Genomic DNA, 16,251 nt, shown 5'->3' with positions numbered 1-16,251 from the left:
ATTTGGTAGGAAAGGCAGATGAACAAAAGACTAATAAGCTGTATGTCAATGGCAGTTTTAGAAATTATATCATGCTTTACTACACTACTGTATCATATGCTACACAAACGTAACAAACATAACGATGAAACTATTTATCAAATACCTTATCCATAACTAATGGGAAATACGACAGCCTTGGAACCATCAAGTAATATGAATCTGGAGCACTAAGAGTGTTGCAATCTTCACTTGCAAGCTGGACACAGACTGGGACACGACCATCCCATATCTCGCGCAAAATTTCCCTATCTTCTGCCATTATGAGGAACTAACTAAAAGTAAAAGAGAAAATTTTCATGTTGAAAACAAAATAATTATATAAATATGAGTTAAACTGAAATAAATTTACATTACAGTCAACCAATGGTATTTTCAGGGGATAGGAACCACAAACACCAGCAAATAGCTAAAATCTGAGGATACTTGACATCCCTTCTAGAAATGCTTATAACTGGCTATTTAAATAGTTATAAAACCAGGCACTCCTCTAAAAATGTTTATAAATGGCACTTTTATAATAAAAATTATTTTCAATAATAAAATGAGATTTCACATATACTTACCCAGTAATTACTTAACTAAGAGTTTCTACTCGACAGCAGCTTAAATTTTTAAAACTAGTGGTAGCGATAGTCTATTGTTTACATAGGTGAATAGCTGTAAGAGAGGAACAACTACAGCCCAGAGATCAATTCTGTTTATGTCCTAAGTCCTAGGGAGGCAAATAGGCTTTGTTCGTATATACTAGGTAAATATAGCATAAAAAATATCTTTTTTATGAAAGTAACTTACCCAGTATAATTACTTTGCTAAATCCACATTGATTAGAAGAGGGATTCATGGACAAAATGTATCCCAAAAGGACAACTTTTCTAAGACAATTTGTATTTTTCACAGCTACAAACCTGAGGTCTTAACAATAGGATAATTTCTAGCACCTAGCTGGATCCGGTTAAAAAACAGATGAAAGCGAGGAATCTTGTGATATCTGGCAACGCATGCATAGACCAGGTGAAGAGTGGTCAAGGGCCGCTCACCTAAGCCACTGCGTCAGTCTTTCCCAACTCAGGATGTCTTAACGCACTGAGGGGCGGCTAGAGGCGGGCAGTATAATGTTAAGACCTCAGGTTTGTAGCTAAGAAAAATATAAATTGTCTTAGAAAATTTGTCATTTGTTCATACGCAAACAAACCTTCGGTCTTAACAATAAGATAGACTTATACTTGGAGGGAGGTACAAGACATCCTAAACCAGCTGGGAGCCTACCCACCAGTTCAGCTTCCAGAAGAAATTAGTACTTCTGGAGAGAGACTGAAGCCCGTTGAAAGGTACATAAATTTATATCTAACTACTCAGACCCTGAGTGATGTACAATGATATATGGGATAACCATTGTATAGGGAACCAAAGAGAAACTCTGACTGTCCAATAGCAAACCAATACACCAGGGTTTGTACTACTCCGAACTCCTCCTTGCCAAGGAGTGGGGCATATGCTACCGAATAGAGGGTTTGATATTTGTATATTAAGCGACCCCACTATCAGTATGACTACCTTACTCGCCTGTATCAAGCCAGTCCAGCGAATGACGTGTTTATTCCTTAACCCGCCCAAAGGAAGATGGAAAGGTACAAGAGAAAGAGGGAGACCAGCCAACTCATTTAGATTAAGATACAAAAGTGCCCTGTTAAGGGCAACTATGAGTTACACAACCTGTTGGGCAGCCACCACAGGACCCAGGGAAAAAGTGTCCACAGATCTGTGGGCAAAATTTTTAAGATAGAAAGAGGTGAACGTGGACTGGCAAAACCAAGTACCAGCGCTCAGCACTCTATGTACAGCCAAGTTCTTTTTGAAAGCCAGAGAGGGACCAATACCCCTAACAAGAGTAAAGTATGCCTGTCTGATGGCTTCCCATATCCAAAAAGAGATAGTATTCTTCCACGCCTTTCTTTGTACGGCCTGTGCTAACAAAAAGTCTGCGGCAGCTTAGTCTAAGGTGCAGAGTCCTTTCAAGTTAGCAAGCAGGGTCCGGACATGGCACAACTAAAGCACTTCAGCATCACAAGTCATGCAGTGATGGAATGGAAAACGAAGTGAACCTATCATCATGAACAGAGGGATTTTGGCTCTTGGCCACGAATTCTGGGACAAATTCGAAGGACATCGACCCCCAACCCCTGGTGTGCTTCACCTCATAGCTCAGACTGTGGAGCTCTCCTACCCTCTTGGAAAATGCAAAGGCCAGAAGGAAAACTGTCTTGAGCATCAAGTTCCTGTCAGATGAGCGACGCAGAGCCCATATGGACTCTTAGTGAAGCTCTTGAGAACCAAGGAAACATCCCATGACGGAGGTCTGAGCTCTATAGGAGAACTCTACTGCTCAAACCCTTTAACTAGCAAGGAAAGTTATCAGGAAGAGGAGATGTCGATACCTCTAAGTCTAAGGCATAACACCAAACTCAGGGCCGCCCTGTAGCCTTTACAGTGGGGCATCGCTTAGTCGCGGATCAGCAATCACGGAATCAGTCATTCACATGTTTTTTCTTGGACCGCTTCTCATGCTATATCGCTGGTATGGATCGCAGCATCGCGGGACAAACGTGTTGCGTATGCGATGTGTATCGGTAGGCTAAGCCTCAGCCGCGGTCCGATAATCACCAACATACAGTACAATATTAACTGACAATAAAGCTAATAAAACCATTCTCACCTTATATATTACTGGCATATCTTCATAATAAATAGCCTATTCAAGGTATATGTATGAGTTCATTGGTAGGGTAAGCCTAGCTGCAGTGCGATAACACCAACATACATCAACAGATTCACATTATAATATTAACTGACAATAAAGGTAATAAAACCATTCACATTATAATATTATCTGACAATAAAGGTAATAAAACCATTCTCACCTTATATATTATGGGCATATCTCTGAATTAAGTTCCATTCGGCAACTAAAAACAGTGATGATATTGGTAAAATAAAATCAGTTGACTATTTTAAGAATGTAAACAAAACCAGAATTGAAATGGTAGATCGCAATGGTAATAATAATGCAATATGATTAGACACAGTAAAACAAGTTTTATTAAAATGATAATTATTCTCAATACACAATTATTATTCAACTTTTGCTAATGGATATCTGACAATGTTTACAACCTCATCAGGCAACAGTCTCTCTCTCTCTCTCATCTCTACTCTCTCTCTCTCTCTCTCTCTCTCTCTCTCTCTCTCTCTCTACATATATATATATCATATATATATATATATATATATATATATATATATATATAAATATAGAGAGAGAGAGAGAGAGAGAGAGAGAGAAACAGCTGATTGCTGACGTCATCTGCCATAACTATCGAGCGTTTATCGAGAGGAGTTTAAGTTATCTGCCGATGTTCAATGGTGGCTTCCAAAATTAAAAATATAATACATTTTTACTCATTCATCATGTAATGGAGATCTGAAGAAAGAATCATAGTAAATAGAAGCTGCAGGTTATAGCCGAGGCTGAATAAAATGAATAACGGAGCACGTTGTCAAAAATTGCCATTTATTCCCCTTGAATAAAATTTCCATTTCTATGAAAATACGGTTGATATATGATTATTTTGCTCCACAGAAGTAGTTTTATTATATTAACTATAGCAATGAGTTGGTATAAATTAGTACATTGATATTCAAAGTAATTAACCACTTTTTTTGCATATTTTGTCCATCTCTATATAATTAGATGACGTATAATTACAGTGCTGTCAAACTTCTTCCTGTGGAGACTTATGTATATATTATTTTCTTATTGTAAGGGCACATGCCAGTAATTTATGCTTGCGTTCTGGACGAAATCCTTTTTTTTTTTTTTTTTTTTTTGTATGTTGGGTTACGATTAAAGCACTTGATGTTTGTTTTTAAATTGATGTTTGTTACGTAACTCTGTAATTTTGTATATGTGACAACTGTTATGCAATATACTCCTCCCGAGTTTTCTTCTAGGGTGGAAAGGTGAAGCTCCACGAAGGCAAGTAAAAGAAGATATTCTTGTAAGATCCAGCACATCACCTCGTGAATCGTCGTCGCCATTGCAGTAACTTCTTCATTGGGATATTCTGAGATCCTGTTTGCCATTTAAGTTTTATTTCTATCGAAGTAACGTAACGTTTTGTTAATAATTTTTGCAGTAATGTGTTAGTTTTCTTGCTTCTTAACGTAATTTGAATAATTGTTCTGTTCTTTAAATATTAATTATATGTATTAAACCTTTAAATGCGTCTTTGTAAACCCGTGTGGCATCACCCAAAAAGAATTGGTGCAGGAAATACAGTTGATTGTTTCTTAACTGCACTTTTGTTGAATAAAATAAAAGGTTTCTTGACTTTAAGTAAGTTACTAAACTCCTCAGCACTGTAACTTGGTCTCATTCAAAGCTAGTGCAGGAGGGCTCAAGGTTGAATGAAATTTTACCGAATGTGGCCCTAAAATTCAGTTTAGTTTCACCACACACATGATGTCTCTTCGGATGGACTAATAAATCTTTGAGACATTGTAATTCTTTTAACTCCATGTAACTCCTCTCGTCACGAAATACTAAATCTCTCTCTCTCTCTCTCTCTCTCTCTCTCTCTCTCTCTCTCTCTCTCTCTCTCTCTCTCTCTCTCTCTCTCTCTCTCTCTCTGCAACAAAGCATAAATAAAATACGTAAAACCATTTTTCACCTTATATATTATCGTCATATCTTCATAATAAAAAGGCTATTCGTGGAGTAATTCCTATCAGTGAAATCAACTTTTATCTATGCAAGGCCAGCCAGCCGACAAAATGTACGTACGTATATGGAAATCAAATTATGGTAGCGTTCACAGCAAGATTATCTTTCGAAATTCTAATAGTACTAGTCATGGTAGTAATAATGTTTGGAATATATGTAACATTCACTTTCAATACAAAATATGATTGTTATTCTGGTAGTAAATAATAGTTTAGAATTATCATATGTACTCTGCATTGTTATAGGGGTTTGTGGCAGCGATGAAACAAACAAAATAGCGTTTTCCTTTTAGGCTACTTGAATTGGCTTTGCGACTTTGTTTATTTTGATATTTTTAATGATACAATAACTAATTTCTCATTTTTAATGCTAGCTTTCATTTTCTTAAAGTAATTAGCAAGAAATTTTTCAATCTAGCATCTTGCAGGAAAACTTGCATTTGTTTTCAGATACATCTTACATACGTATTTTGACATCAAATCTTTGTAATGTTAAGCTGAATATATATTTCTTTTATTCTACTATGTTTTATATATCATGTAAGAAAAAAGAACAAAATCTTGCAAAACCATTTTCAAGAATTGAACAGAATAGGTTTCGAAATTATTAGGAATCATATAACGTAATGTACAGGTACACTGCGTATGTTAGAAACATGTTTGAATAAAAAAAAAATAAATAAATAAAAAAAAAAAGAGAGAGCAATCGGTTGAAATTGGCTGGGTGGCATTGTTGTGTATGATGTGAATTTTTTTAGCACTTTACGGAGCAAAATCTAGCAAGAAACTGCCATTCCCATTTGGCAACACTGGCCCACGTTTTGTTTATGTTATTGAAGTCGTGCAGTACATGTACGCCGCGTTCTTTAAATTTTACCCATATAAACGAGTTAATTATGTGGCATCCAAAAGCCCTGATTCTTTTACTCTTATGGGAAAAAATACCTAAATGTCAAATGAAAGTTATTACGTGTAATGTAATAACATGTGTTTTGAAGAAGGGAAGAAGAGATTTTTTGCTGCATGCTGCTGGTAGCATTATCTTTATTATACATCCGATTGCATTGCAAAATCATCGCCATCCTTATCAACATAGATCGTTGATGATTACCCATTATGATTACATAATTTTGATATTTCTCTTACCTCTTTCCCACTCTTTCCTTATAAGAGGAAAGAGGCCCACGTGAGCACATACTAGCACATGCGTATGTAGGCTTCTAGCTGTAATCCAAAGGCTAGTAGGATACATATGTATAGTAGTACGTATACTACATATATTTTTAAGGCTAATGCTGTAAAATAACTTTGAAACTGTCTTAAAATTAATTTAAGGTGATAGTTGAAGACATATTTGGTGTTTGAACTAAAGTAGGCAGTTATAAACATTAGAATAGTGGTCTTGGGTGGGTTAACTATTAAAGTAGGCAGTTTTAAGCAATTTTTAACGGGGGGTACCAGGATAACAAGGGTATTTACTTATTATAGGGGGTTCTGGGCCCTATACCCGGCGATTATCGAAGCCCTACTGTAAGGGCAGAAACGGACAAACGTTTCTCGTCTCTGAGGAAGGTTAAAAAGTCTGCTATTTGCTGAACAGAGGTTGAGAGTGGAGAAAAACCCTGTTTATGACACCAATCACAGTAGATCGCCCCTTTGCCTTGGTAAACCGCGGAGGTCGACTTTCTGAGACTGCTGGACATATGCCCAGCTGTTCTCTGAGAAAAGCCTCTCGCTCGGAGGAAATACATGATAGCCTCCAACCATGAAGAGACGGGGATTCTACTGACTGGTGGAACTTTTTCTGCATGGGGCTGACACAGATGTCGCCAAGGGGGAATCTCCCTCGGAACCTCTCCACCTGAGGCCACAGATGGGCTACCAAAGTCATCCTGAGACCCTGTGAACTCATTAACCTGTTCAGAACCTGGCAGATCAAACAAAACGGAGGGAAGGCATACACCTCCAGGTTGTCCCAGGGATGTTGGAATGCGTCCTCTGCCAATGCTAAAGGATCTGGGACCACTGAACAGATTATCTCCAGCTTCCTGTTGAAGTGAGTCACAAAAAGGTCCAGCATGGGTCTACCCAAAACCTGGAAAAGCTCGTCCGCTACCACTTGATGAAGGGACCACTCTGTGCCTAGGATCTGATCCCGACAACTGAGCTTGTCTGCAACCACATTCCGTTTGCCTGGGATATACCTGGCTGAGAGCTCTACCGTATTGCTGACCACCCACTGGTGAACCTCGATGGTCAAGGCGTAAAGATGACGAGAAACCAGGCCTCCCTGTTTGTTCACATAGGTTACCACTGTGGTGTTGTCCAACATGAGAACAACAGAATGACTTTCTACCTTCTCCCAAAACTCCTTCAGACCCAGGAATGCTGCCTTCAACTCCAAGATGTTGATATGTTGCTGCTTGTCCTCCAAACTCCAAACGTCTGAAGCGATGAGGCCGCCTAAATGAGGCCCCCAACCTGCGACGGAGGCGTCTGAGAACAGAAGGAAGTCCGGTGGAAGAGAACGCTGAGGGACACCCTTTGAAAGTCTCTGGTCGTCCAACCACCAACGAAGGTCTTCTCTCGCATCATCGCAGCGGCAGGTGCAATGAAGCGGAAGACTAGGCTACAGACTTCTGTTACCATGAGGTAAACAGAAAGATGATAACGAATCTAGTGAAATATGTCTGAAAATTCTAGCAACGGCAAAATGCGATGCAGGAGAGGTGGGCATACACATATGCAAGAATTCCAGCCAACCAGAGACCTAAGTCTGTGATTGCCCGGCAGAGATTCGAATCGGTAGTCAATCCTCGACAGAGGAGAAGCAATACCAAACCGAAACATCTCGGAAAGCGAGCAGTACTGACTGAGGCAGTGCCATACACTGCTCACTCTCACTCAACTTGTCATCCTGAGTTGCCTGGTATTCCATTCCATGGAAGAATGCGTTTGGCTAGAACCATCGAGCGCAAAAAAGATACGCTCAAACATTTGCATTTTAACTGAAATGGGAGTGAAGAAAACCCTCCTATTCGGTGATAATGCAAATGCTATGGTGCTGTTGGTAAACAATACCACTAGTTATCTCAAAATCACAACTGGTAACTCTTGGGAGGCCTGAAAGGCCGTCCCAATTTCCAGATCAATTAAGAGAAGATACTAGTATTCGTCTCTGTCATATAGCAGACGAGTTAACTTACAGTTATGTGCCTACTACTCGGACAATGCAACTGATCACCTAATCATGTCGCAAGAGAAATATATGTAGTATATTTGCCAGTTCCTGTACATCGCACGCCAGCCTAATTTTCCTTCATTCGAGGAACAAGAATAAGGACTGGAAGCAGACCTCCTTCAGTCTCTAATGAAGAGAATGAAGGTGAAGTTTCCCCGAAGGGAGACTTCTACAGTGATCACAGGATACCAAAGACAACTAGTTCAAGCTGAAATGGATGTTCCCAAAACAGTAGCACTGGAGAGGCATTCCACGGGCAATATCATCAGGAATACCCATTGCCAGAGTGCTTGGAAATCTCAAAAAACCAAATCACCCTGCGACCAAATCACCCTGTGAACGCAAGAAATTCCAAGGTTATTACGTAATGGCTTAGTGAGACTTCCGACTTTCGTAATAACAATAACCGGGAAAGTCTGTCTCGACAGTGTTTGGAAATTACAGGAAAACCAAAACACTGAGAACGCCAGAAATTCCAAAAAATTTGAGCATTCAACAAGATTTCCAGCTATCGTAGTCACAATTAAATGGAATTTTTGTCTCGCCCAAGTGTTTGCAGATTGTAGAAGACCAAAACACTCTGAGAGCTAGAAATTCTGAAGAATTTTTACCTCTCGGCAAAACCCCCAGAATTTTGTCAGACATTCATCGGGTGGGGGCCTCCTCGATTCCCGTAGAAATTGAGGAGGAACAGCCATATAAGATCCTTCCTCAACAACGTGGACGTACGTCCGGTAGGACCCGAAGGACCCTCCAGGAACGCAGTCCCCCAACACTGAATCCTACGGAGAGCACTTTGCAGGATCCCTCCCATTTACCTCGCCCCTACCAGCGTAGCCATAGGAAGAGAGGGAATAGGGGAGGAAGACTGGATGCTCTAGTTCAATCTCTCGGTGCTATCCATCCTGAACGGATTGTCATATATTCGGTAAGATCCTAGGATTGAACCAAAAACATAAGTCTCTCGGGTTCGAATTCCGAGGAGTAAACTCCACCGAATTCCTCATATTTCCTTGTTCATTCTGGTATAACCGCGAAGTAAAGGGAAAAAACAGAGGAGGATTGACTGTTATTGCCTGCTCTTCTCTGTATCTCAGGGGTGACTGCATACTGAGGTGACGGACAGTCAGGTCCATCTAGGCCAAGTCCCTCCCGAGACACTCTTTTTTTGGCAGGAAGAACCTCGCCAGCTCCCCCAATGATCTCCTCTAACCAATTGAGCGTACGACCTCTCCAGTCCTAAGACCGAACTGGGCACAAAGGCTCTCGTGGCTGGTCCGAGAGAAGCGCACACCTCACGATACCCCCTGGTCGCCTCGCTCCTCCCAGTGTATCCCGCCAAGGAGGTTGAAGGGATGGGTGAGGCAGATCTGATGCTCCCGCTCTGTCTACCAGCAGAACCGGTGGACGGAGAGGGCTGCAGGTGACCGGTCTGCAGGTCTGAACCAGCGATCTCCCTGCGGAGAAGCGGTGGACCAAGGACGGTAGCGTTGGTATCTTGTGTCAGGGGAGCTGCTACCAGCCACGCGGACCGTCTGATCACGCCAGTCTGGCGAGAGTCACCTGAGCAACTCTTACCATCCTTCCACCCCGTGCCTGGGTCCTGGCGGTGAGCGTACTCAGCAACCTGGACCCTGGCCGCACGGTCACCAGCAGGTGACTGTACACTAGGTGATCCGAGACGGTTCCTGGTCCAGAGGTGGAACCTCTAGAGCCAGGAGCAGAGGTACTAGCAGTGGCTGGTACCTCTACGGTCCCCGTCTTTCTCTTCCCTGGGGAAGGAGAGACGGTTCCTACTCCCGAAGGAATGGGGGTCCAGCAGAAGGCCCACCTGTCTCTGTGCAAGACTTCTTGGGGGGGGGGGGGGGGTGAGACCACCTTCTTCCTTGGCTGGGGATCCTTAGAAGGCGAAGTGGAGGAGGCGGAAGAAGATAACGACGACACCTTCCTCTTCTTCTTGGACTTCCTCTTCGCAAACTTCCTCATGACTGCAGAAAGTTCTCCCATCTAGGACGGGGCTGCAGCGGCTGCCAAAGTAGCAGGCCCCAGCGCAACCTGGGAAGGAGGACCTGACGGAGCAGCAGCACCTTGCCTTGCTAGCGGAACTAGCAGGAGAAGCGAGTCACTGGCAGCCATCAATCTGCAGTGATGGCCGCTCCGCAAGACTAGGAAAGCGTTACTGTCTAGAGAAAACGCTTTCTCGAGGAGGTTACAAAACTCTCATACTGAAGGCGAAACGTCTGCCGCCACCGAGACCGGTCGGCTAACGTGACCGTCGTTTGGGTGGGGCTGAGAGTGCACCAGACAGGAGAGAGCTGATACCGTCCTCCGACGCGTCCCAGTCCTCGTCGAGGCCGAAACCACTCAAGAGGACTGAAAGGGGGAGCCCATACCAGTTCTCTGTGTGCACGGTCCAGAGGGACCGTCACATGAACCGTGGTGATGGTCGCTCTGTGAGTCAAGGAAAGCGTCATCGTCTGGAGGGAATGCTTCCCCGAGGAGGGTTACGAAACTCTTGTATGACAGGCGAAGCGTCTGCCACTACCGAGACCAGTCAGTCACGCGAACATGACTGTCGACTGGCTAGGACTGAGGGTGCACCTGACGGGAGAGAGCCGATACCGTCCTCGTCGAGGCCGAAACCTCTCGAGAGGAACGGATGGGGGGCATCCACCGGCCTCTGCATGCACGGTCCCGCAGGACCGTCACACCAACCCTGGGAACTGAGCGATCACCCGCAAGGTGCAAGTCACCTGAGCGACTCACTCCTTTTTTCCTGCCTGTTCCCGAGTCATGACAGCGAGCAGACTCGGCGTCATCGACTCTGGATGCATGCGAATCCGAAGATTTATGTGCACTCAGGGACTCATAAACGAGCGCCCAACACAGAACTAGTCTTAGGGGCAGAACCTCTAAGACTAACAGCAGAAGTGCGAACCAAAGTTTGCACTTCTACGGCTCCCGACACGCTAGGCCCTGGGGACAGCATGACAGGGGAGAGCCAGTGGAAGACCCTACCGCCTCCTCAGTTTGAGGACGCAGACCCTTAGAAGTCCCGTGACGAGACTTCTTAGGGGGGAAAACTACCTTCTCCTTCTACGGCAGGGAGCCTTAGGAGTCGAAGGGGTAGAAACTGATGAAAATATGATCATCTCGAAGAGGAGGATGACGACACTTGACAAATTCTCTTCCTCTTCGATTTCTCCAAATTTTGCAAGACTTCTACCATCAGGAATAGTTAATCATCACAGGGCAGCGGCGAAGGCTTCGTCCAGTGACGAATGGATATGATTTCCAGCAGGGGATCAGTACACACACACTTGAGGATCAACATCACAGCATGCTACGAGCCACAGGTACAATTCCAAGGTTAGGATAACCAACACGAAGAGCTATCCAACCATATACTGCTGTAATCATGATCACTACTGTTAGTCTGTAAAATAAAGAAAATATGATTTAAAGTAATAAGGATACTCCTCTCGCATCCAAGGGTACCGCCCTTCAAAAACACTACACGCTCTCTCTTCTACCTTCGTCCGATAGCTAATGATAGGATGAAGAACAAGAGGAATTACTAGAAAAAAAAAGACAAAGCTCTGAAGTTCCCCTCGGTAATTCCCAAAGTGTAAGCATAAATTTTTTATGAATACATGTCTCGTCCTCACGTCAAAAGGCAAAAGTATGTAATAATAAAGGTATTTGCATACCTTTGCCGCTTACCCTTAACACAAAGTAGAAAGGAGGCTATCACAAAAAGTAGGTTTGCATATTAATTATTAAATTCAATCAATTACTAATATCAAACAGTATATATATATATTTATTAAAAATATATAAAATGAAAGATCCCACCGGGAAAATGATCAACAGCCAGTCCACAAGAGCCCACAAAAATGCGTCTTCATCCGAAGATGGCTGAAAGGAAAGTGGAGCATTTACATCCGGCAGGCAGGTAGGAACCTAATCACCTTGTTCAAGAATTTAACGGGCATAATTCCAGCTACGCCGAAAGTAATTCCTCATGTAAAGGACCGAGGGTTTGTATACCTTGTAGGAACAAACATCTAATCCTTCGGGCCAGCCCTAGGAGAGCTGTTAATCAGCTCAGTGGTCTGGTAAAACTAAGATATACATAACAATGTAAAACTGGTAATGGTAGATTTTTAAACGCCATGCCAGCGAGGTCTCTTCGTGGTGGTAAAACTAGTCATACTGAGCAAATCATGCAAACGCAACCAGGGGCCTGGCATTGCAGGCAAGGGAAGCCATGTTGATCGAGATGAGCCGATCGTGTGAACGAGATTGGGGGATGAACAAGCAGCACTCATCTATCTAAGAAATAATGCTTTCCTCCCTAAATGCTTTAATGTCCTTCGAGGCCAAAGCCCTTCAAGATGAAAAAACTTAAAGGGGGATTCTGTGTCTGCTATCCTGTGCATTCAGACCCTAAAGTCCAAGACACAAAGGGCAGGACCTGACCAAGCAGAGCTGGCAAGTGGTGTCAAAACTCCTGACATGTCTTAGCACCTTCTCATTCTGTACCTAAACCAGACCGAAGAGCAAAATTCCTTGCACTGGTTTTGAAAGCACTCTTAGAAAAGGCAACAGGAGCGCAAACAGAAGTCTGCAAGCCTGTGGCTCCCAAAACGTAACACTGGTCAAGTATGCGATTTAGTTCCCGAGCCCGAAGGCCAGGAAGAGCCAACGAGAGAACCCACAGCCTCCTCGAAAGGCCTCTTGAAAGCCCTCCTCTACGATATCTTCTACAGGATACTACTGGTCTAGAAGCACAATAGGAGTGGCCAGGGTGACAGGAACATCAGGAATAGCAACAGGAGCAACCAGGGCAGTTGAGGCAAGAGAACATACAGGAGCAGCCCGGATGGCAGGAGCTACAGGAACATCAGTTATCAGCAACAGAAACAAACAGGGCAGTTACTGGGAAGCTCCTGCTGTGCCTCCTGCAGCAGGAGCTTCCCAGTAACTGGTCACCAGGGTAACAAGAGCAATCAAGACAGGAGGCATAGCAGAAGTAGATGGGACCACAGATACAATAAGAGGCAGTGCCACAGCATAAAGGAGTGCCAAAGTTGAAAACCCTAAAGGCCAGGATAACCAAGTGAAAATCCAGCCATCTACTGCTGCACCTGTGATGTTTACTGTCAACCTGAAGAAAAAAGTAATTATGATTAGTAGAGATAGACTCCTCTCGTTTCAAGGAGAATTGCCCAATGAAGTGGGAGGAGGTCATTGCAAAGAGGTCGCCCAACCTCCCTACTGCCACCAGCAATCTTTGGCCAACAAGTGAGCAAAGAGGGCAAAGGAAAGAACCCTCCCGAAGGAGATAGTACCGCCAAAGGAAAGATTACTGGGAGAGAGAAACAAGGATGAAGGGGCGGCAACCTAGGGTGCCGTCAGAAGTAAATGAACTTTCCGACAACGCTCGGCAACCTTCCTCTGAAGTTCCTCCTGGCAAACTCACCCACAGCGCATACGGTGAAGAGCAACACTCTTCACAAGTAACAAAAGATATACAGTGGCCACAAGATTAATATTTACAGCGAAAATGCAAAAATAATCTCAACATCAAATGTTCATCAACTTTAAAATTGCGCTGCAGCCATACCACTGTCACCAGAGATTTGTTGTACGGTTGACAGCTTCCTTGGACTCATATAAGCGGGAAAACTGATGGGAATTGTCAGTGCTCACTGAGCTATTGGTGTGAGAGGATATGTTACAAGTTGCTCCATCAGCTCCTGACTCGCACATTTTTCAGTCCTCTTTGGTGGCCCACAGCTCAGTTTGTCGTTGACATAATGTGACATCATAAGCTTACAAATGAAGAAAAGGCCCGTGCCCTTGCCCAGCTGGAGCGGGAAGTCTGTGATTCATGTGGCCAGAGATATTGGTGTCTCTCGCCAAGCTATTTACAGTCTGAAAAAGGCAGCAGCTTGAACTCCCAACTCCCACCAGGAGCGGTGCCACAGCGGAAACCAGGTTGTGGACAGAAGAAGACCTCTCCCAAGGCAGATAAAATTCTGAAGAGGGAAGTATTGAATAATATGATATTGTTATTGTACAATAAAGTTTCATACATACTTACCTGGCAGATATATACTTAGCTATAGACTCCGTCGTCCCCGACAGAAATTCAAATTTCGCGGCACACACTACAGGTAGGTCAGGTGATCTACCCGCCAGCCGCTGGGTGGCAGGAATAGGAACCATCACCATCTTGAGCCAGATTTTCTCTTCCACCTGTCTCCTGAGGGGAGGCTGGGTGGGCCATACAATCGTATATATCTGCCAGGTAAGTATGTACATATGAAACTTTATTGTACAATAACAATATCATTTTCATACATTCAACTTCCCTGTCAGATATATACTTAGCTGATTGGCACCTTTGGCGGAGGGTAAGAGACAGCTAGTTACTGACCGGACAGGTAAACAACATATGTTGTAGGTAATAAAAGTTAATTAACAATACCCTGGTTCCTACCTGTTTAGGCGGAAGATTTCATAGTTTGTGCTTAGAAGTCTGCTTCGCCTCTAAAGCTTCAGCGAGGGTGTGCCCTATGGCTGAGAACTCTTGAAAGGACTGTCAATGGGGTCTTATCCACTTACTCAACAGAACCTGATGGCAATTGTCACTGGGGTCTTATCCACTTACATGACAATATACCTATGCCTATTGGCATACAAAGGAGTACAACACTGATCCCGATCACCCGATCCTAACCGTGGATTAGTATTTACGATTGAAAGGCGTTATCCCCAAACACCTTTCAAACAACCTAAAAACTCAACACCAAATTATTTTAAAATCACACTATATGAAATATAAGGACAAAAAACAAATTTAAGGATCAGTCTTCTCTCCTTTCCCCAGCACTGTATCCGCTGATACATAAGGTCCCAAAGAGAAGCATCTCTCGTATGTTACCCTCACATCTTTCAAGTAATGTGAGGCAAACACTGAGTTACACCTCCAATACGTGGCTGCTAAGATGTTCTTCATCGACATGTTCTTGTTGAACATTAACGATGTAGCAACTGCACGTACCTCATGTGCTTTAACCCTTAATGTCTTATATGCCTCACTATCACAACTCATGTGAGCCTCAGTTATCACATTTCTTACAAAAAAAGCTAAAGCATTTTTTGACATTGCTCTTCTCGGGTCTTTAACAGCACACCAGAGGCTTTGATTGCAGCCTGCAGCTGCTTCTTCTTCTGCAAGCAAAACTTCAAAGTTCTCACAGGGCATAATGTTCTTTCCATCTCATTTCCCACTAATTAAGAAAGCCCTTTTACTTCGAAAGTCCTAGGCCAAGGTCTCGAGGGATTTTCGTTTTTAGCTAAAAACAAAGGCCTGAAAGACAATACAGCCGAATCCCTCTTAAAACCCACTCTCGAGTCTAGAGCTTGTAACTCAAGCTATTAAGAAAATACATTTTCTTGTTATGTCTCTGAAAGACGCTTTCTCGGGAGGTTCGAATCTCTCTGACATTAGATATCTGAGAACCACATCTAGGTTCCAACTAGGGGTGAGAGAAGTTCTTGATTTTGTCGTCTCAAATGATCTAATTAAGTCATGCAGATCTTTGTCATTCTCTATGTTCAGGCCCCTATTCCTGAACACAGCAGATAACATGCTTTTATAACCTTTAATGGTTGATACTGCTAGCTGAGATTCTTCTCGTAAATACAAAAGAAAATCAGCAATTTCGGTCACAGAGGTATCGGAGGAGGACAGCTTCTTCGCCTTGCACCATCTACGGAAAACTTCCCACTTCGATTGGTATATCCGTATGGTTGAGGACCTTCTTGCTCTAGCAACTGCTTTTGCAGCTTTGCGAGAAAAGCCTCTCGCTCTGACCAGTCTTTCGATAGTCGAAAGGCAGTCAGGGCGAGAGCGTGGATGTTTTTGTGGTACCTCTCGAAGTGGGGTTGTTTGAGCAGATCTGTCCTTTCGGGAAGAGATCTGGGGAAGTCCACTATCCATTCCTGTACCTCTGTGAACCATTCTCTTGCAGGCCAATAAGGAGCGATTAATGTCATCCTCATTCCTTCCGAGGACACGAACTTTCTCATTACTTCCCCCAGCATCTTGAATGGGGGAAACACATAAGCGTCTATGCCCGTCCAGTTCATTAGCATGGCATCTATCGACAGGGCTC

General features: G+C 43.3%; 1 protein-coding gene across 3 annotated transcripts in view; it reads right to left on the bottom strand.

The window, feature by feature from the left end:
* Positions 1 to 16,251, bottom strand: part of LOC135222776 (autophagy protein 5-like) — a 172,781-nt gene that overhangs the window by 69,775 nt on the left and 86,755 nt on the right. For 2 of the 3 annotated variants that reach the window (XM_064261035.1, XM_064261033.1), the window contains exon 2: positions 146 to 314. The exons of the other annotated variant lie outside the window; for it this stretch is intronic. In XM_064261035.1, the coding sequence (XP_064117105.1) occupies positions 146 to 301 (156 nt within the window). In that variant the 5' untranslated portion in view covers positions 302 to 314. The remainder of the gene's footprint in view (positions 1 to 145; positions 315 to 16,251) is intronic. 3 annotated transcript variants of the gene reach the window in all.

The sequence above is a fragment of the Macrobrachium nipponense genome, chromosome 8, assembly GCF_015104395.2.
Source record: "Macrobrachium nipponense isolate FS-2020 chromosome 8, ASM1510439v2, whole genome shotgun sequence".
NCBI classification, from domain to species: domain Eukaryota; kingdom Metazoa; phylum Arthropoda; class Malacostraca; order Decapoda; family Palaemonidae; genus Macrobrachium; species Macrobrachium nipponense.
This window is presented reverse-complemented; position numbering and strand designations above follow the sequence as displayed.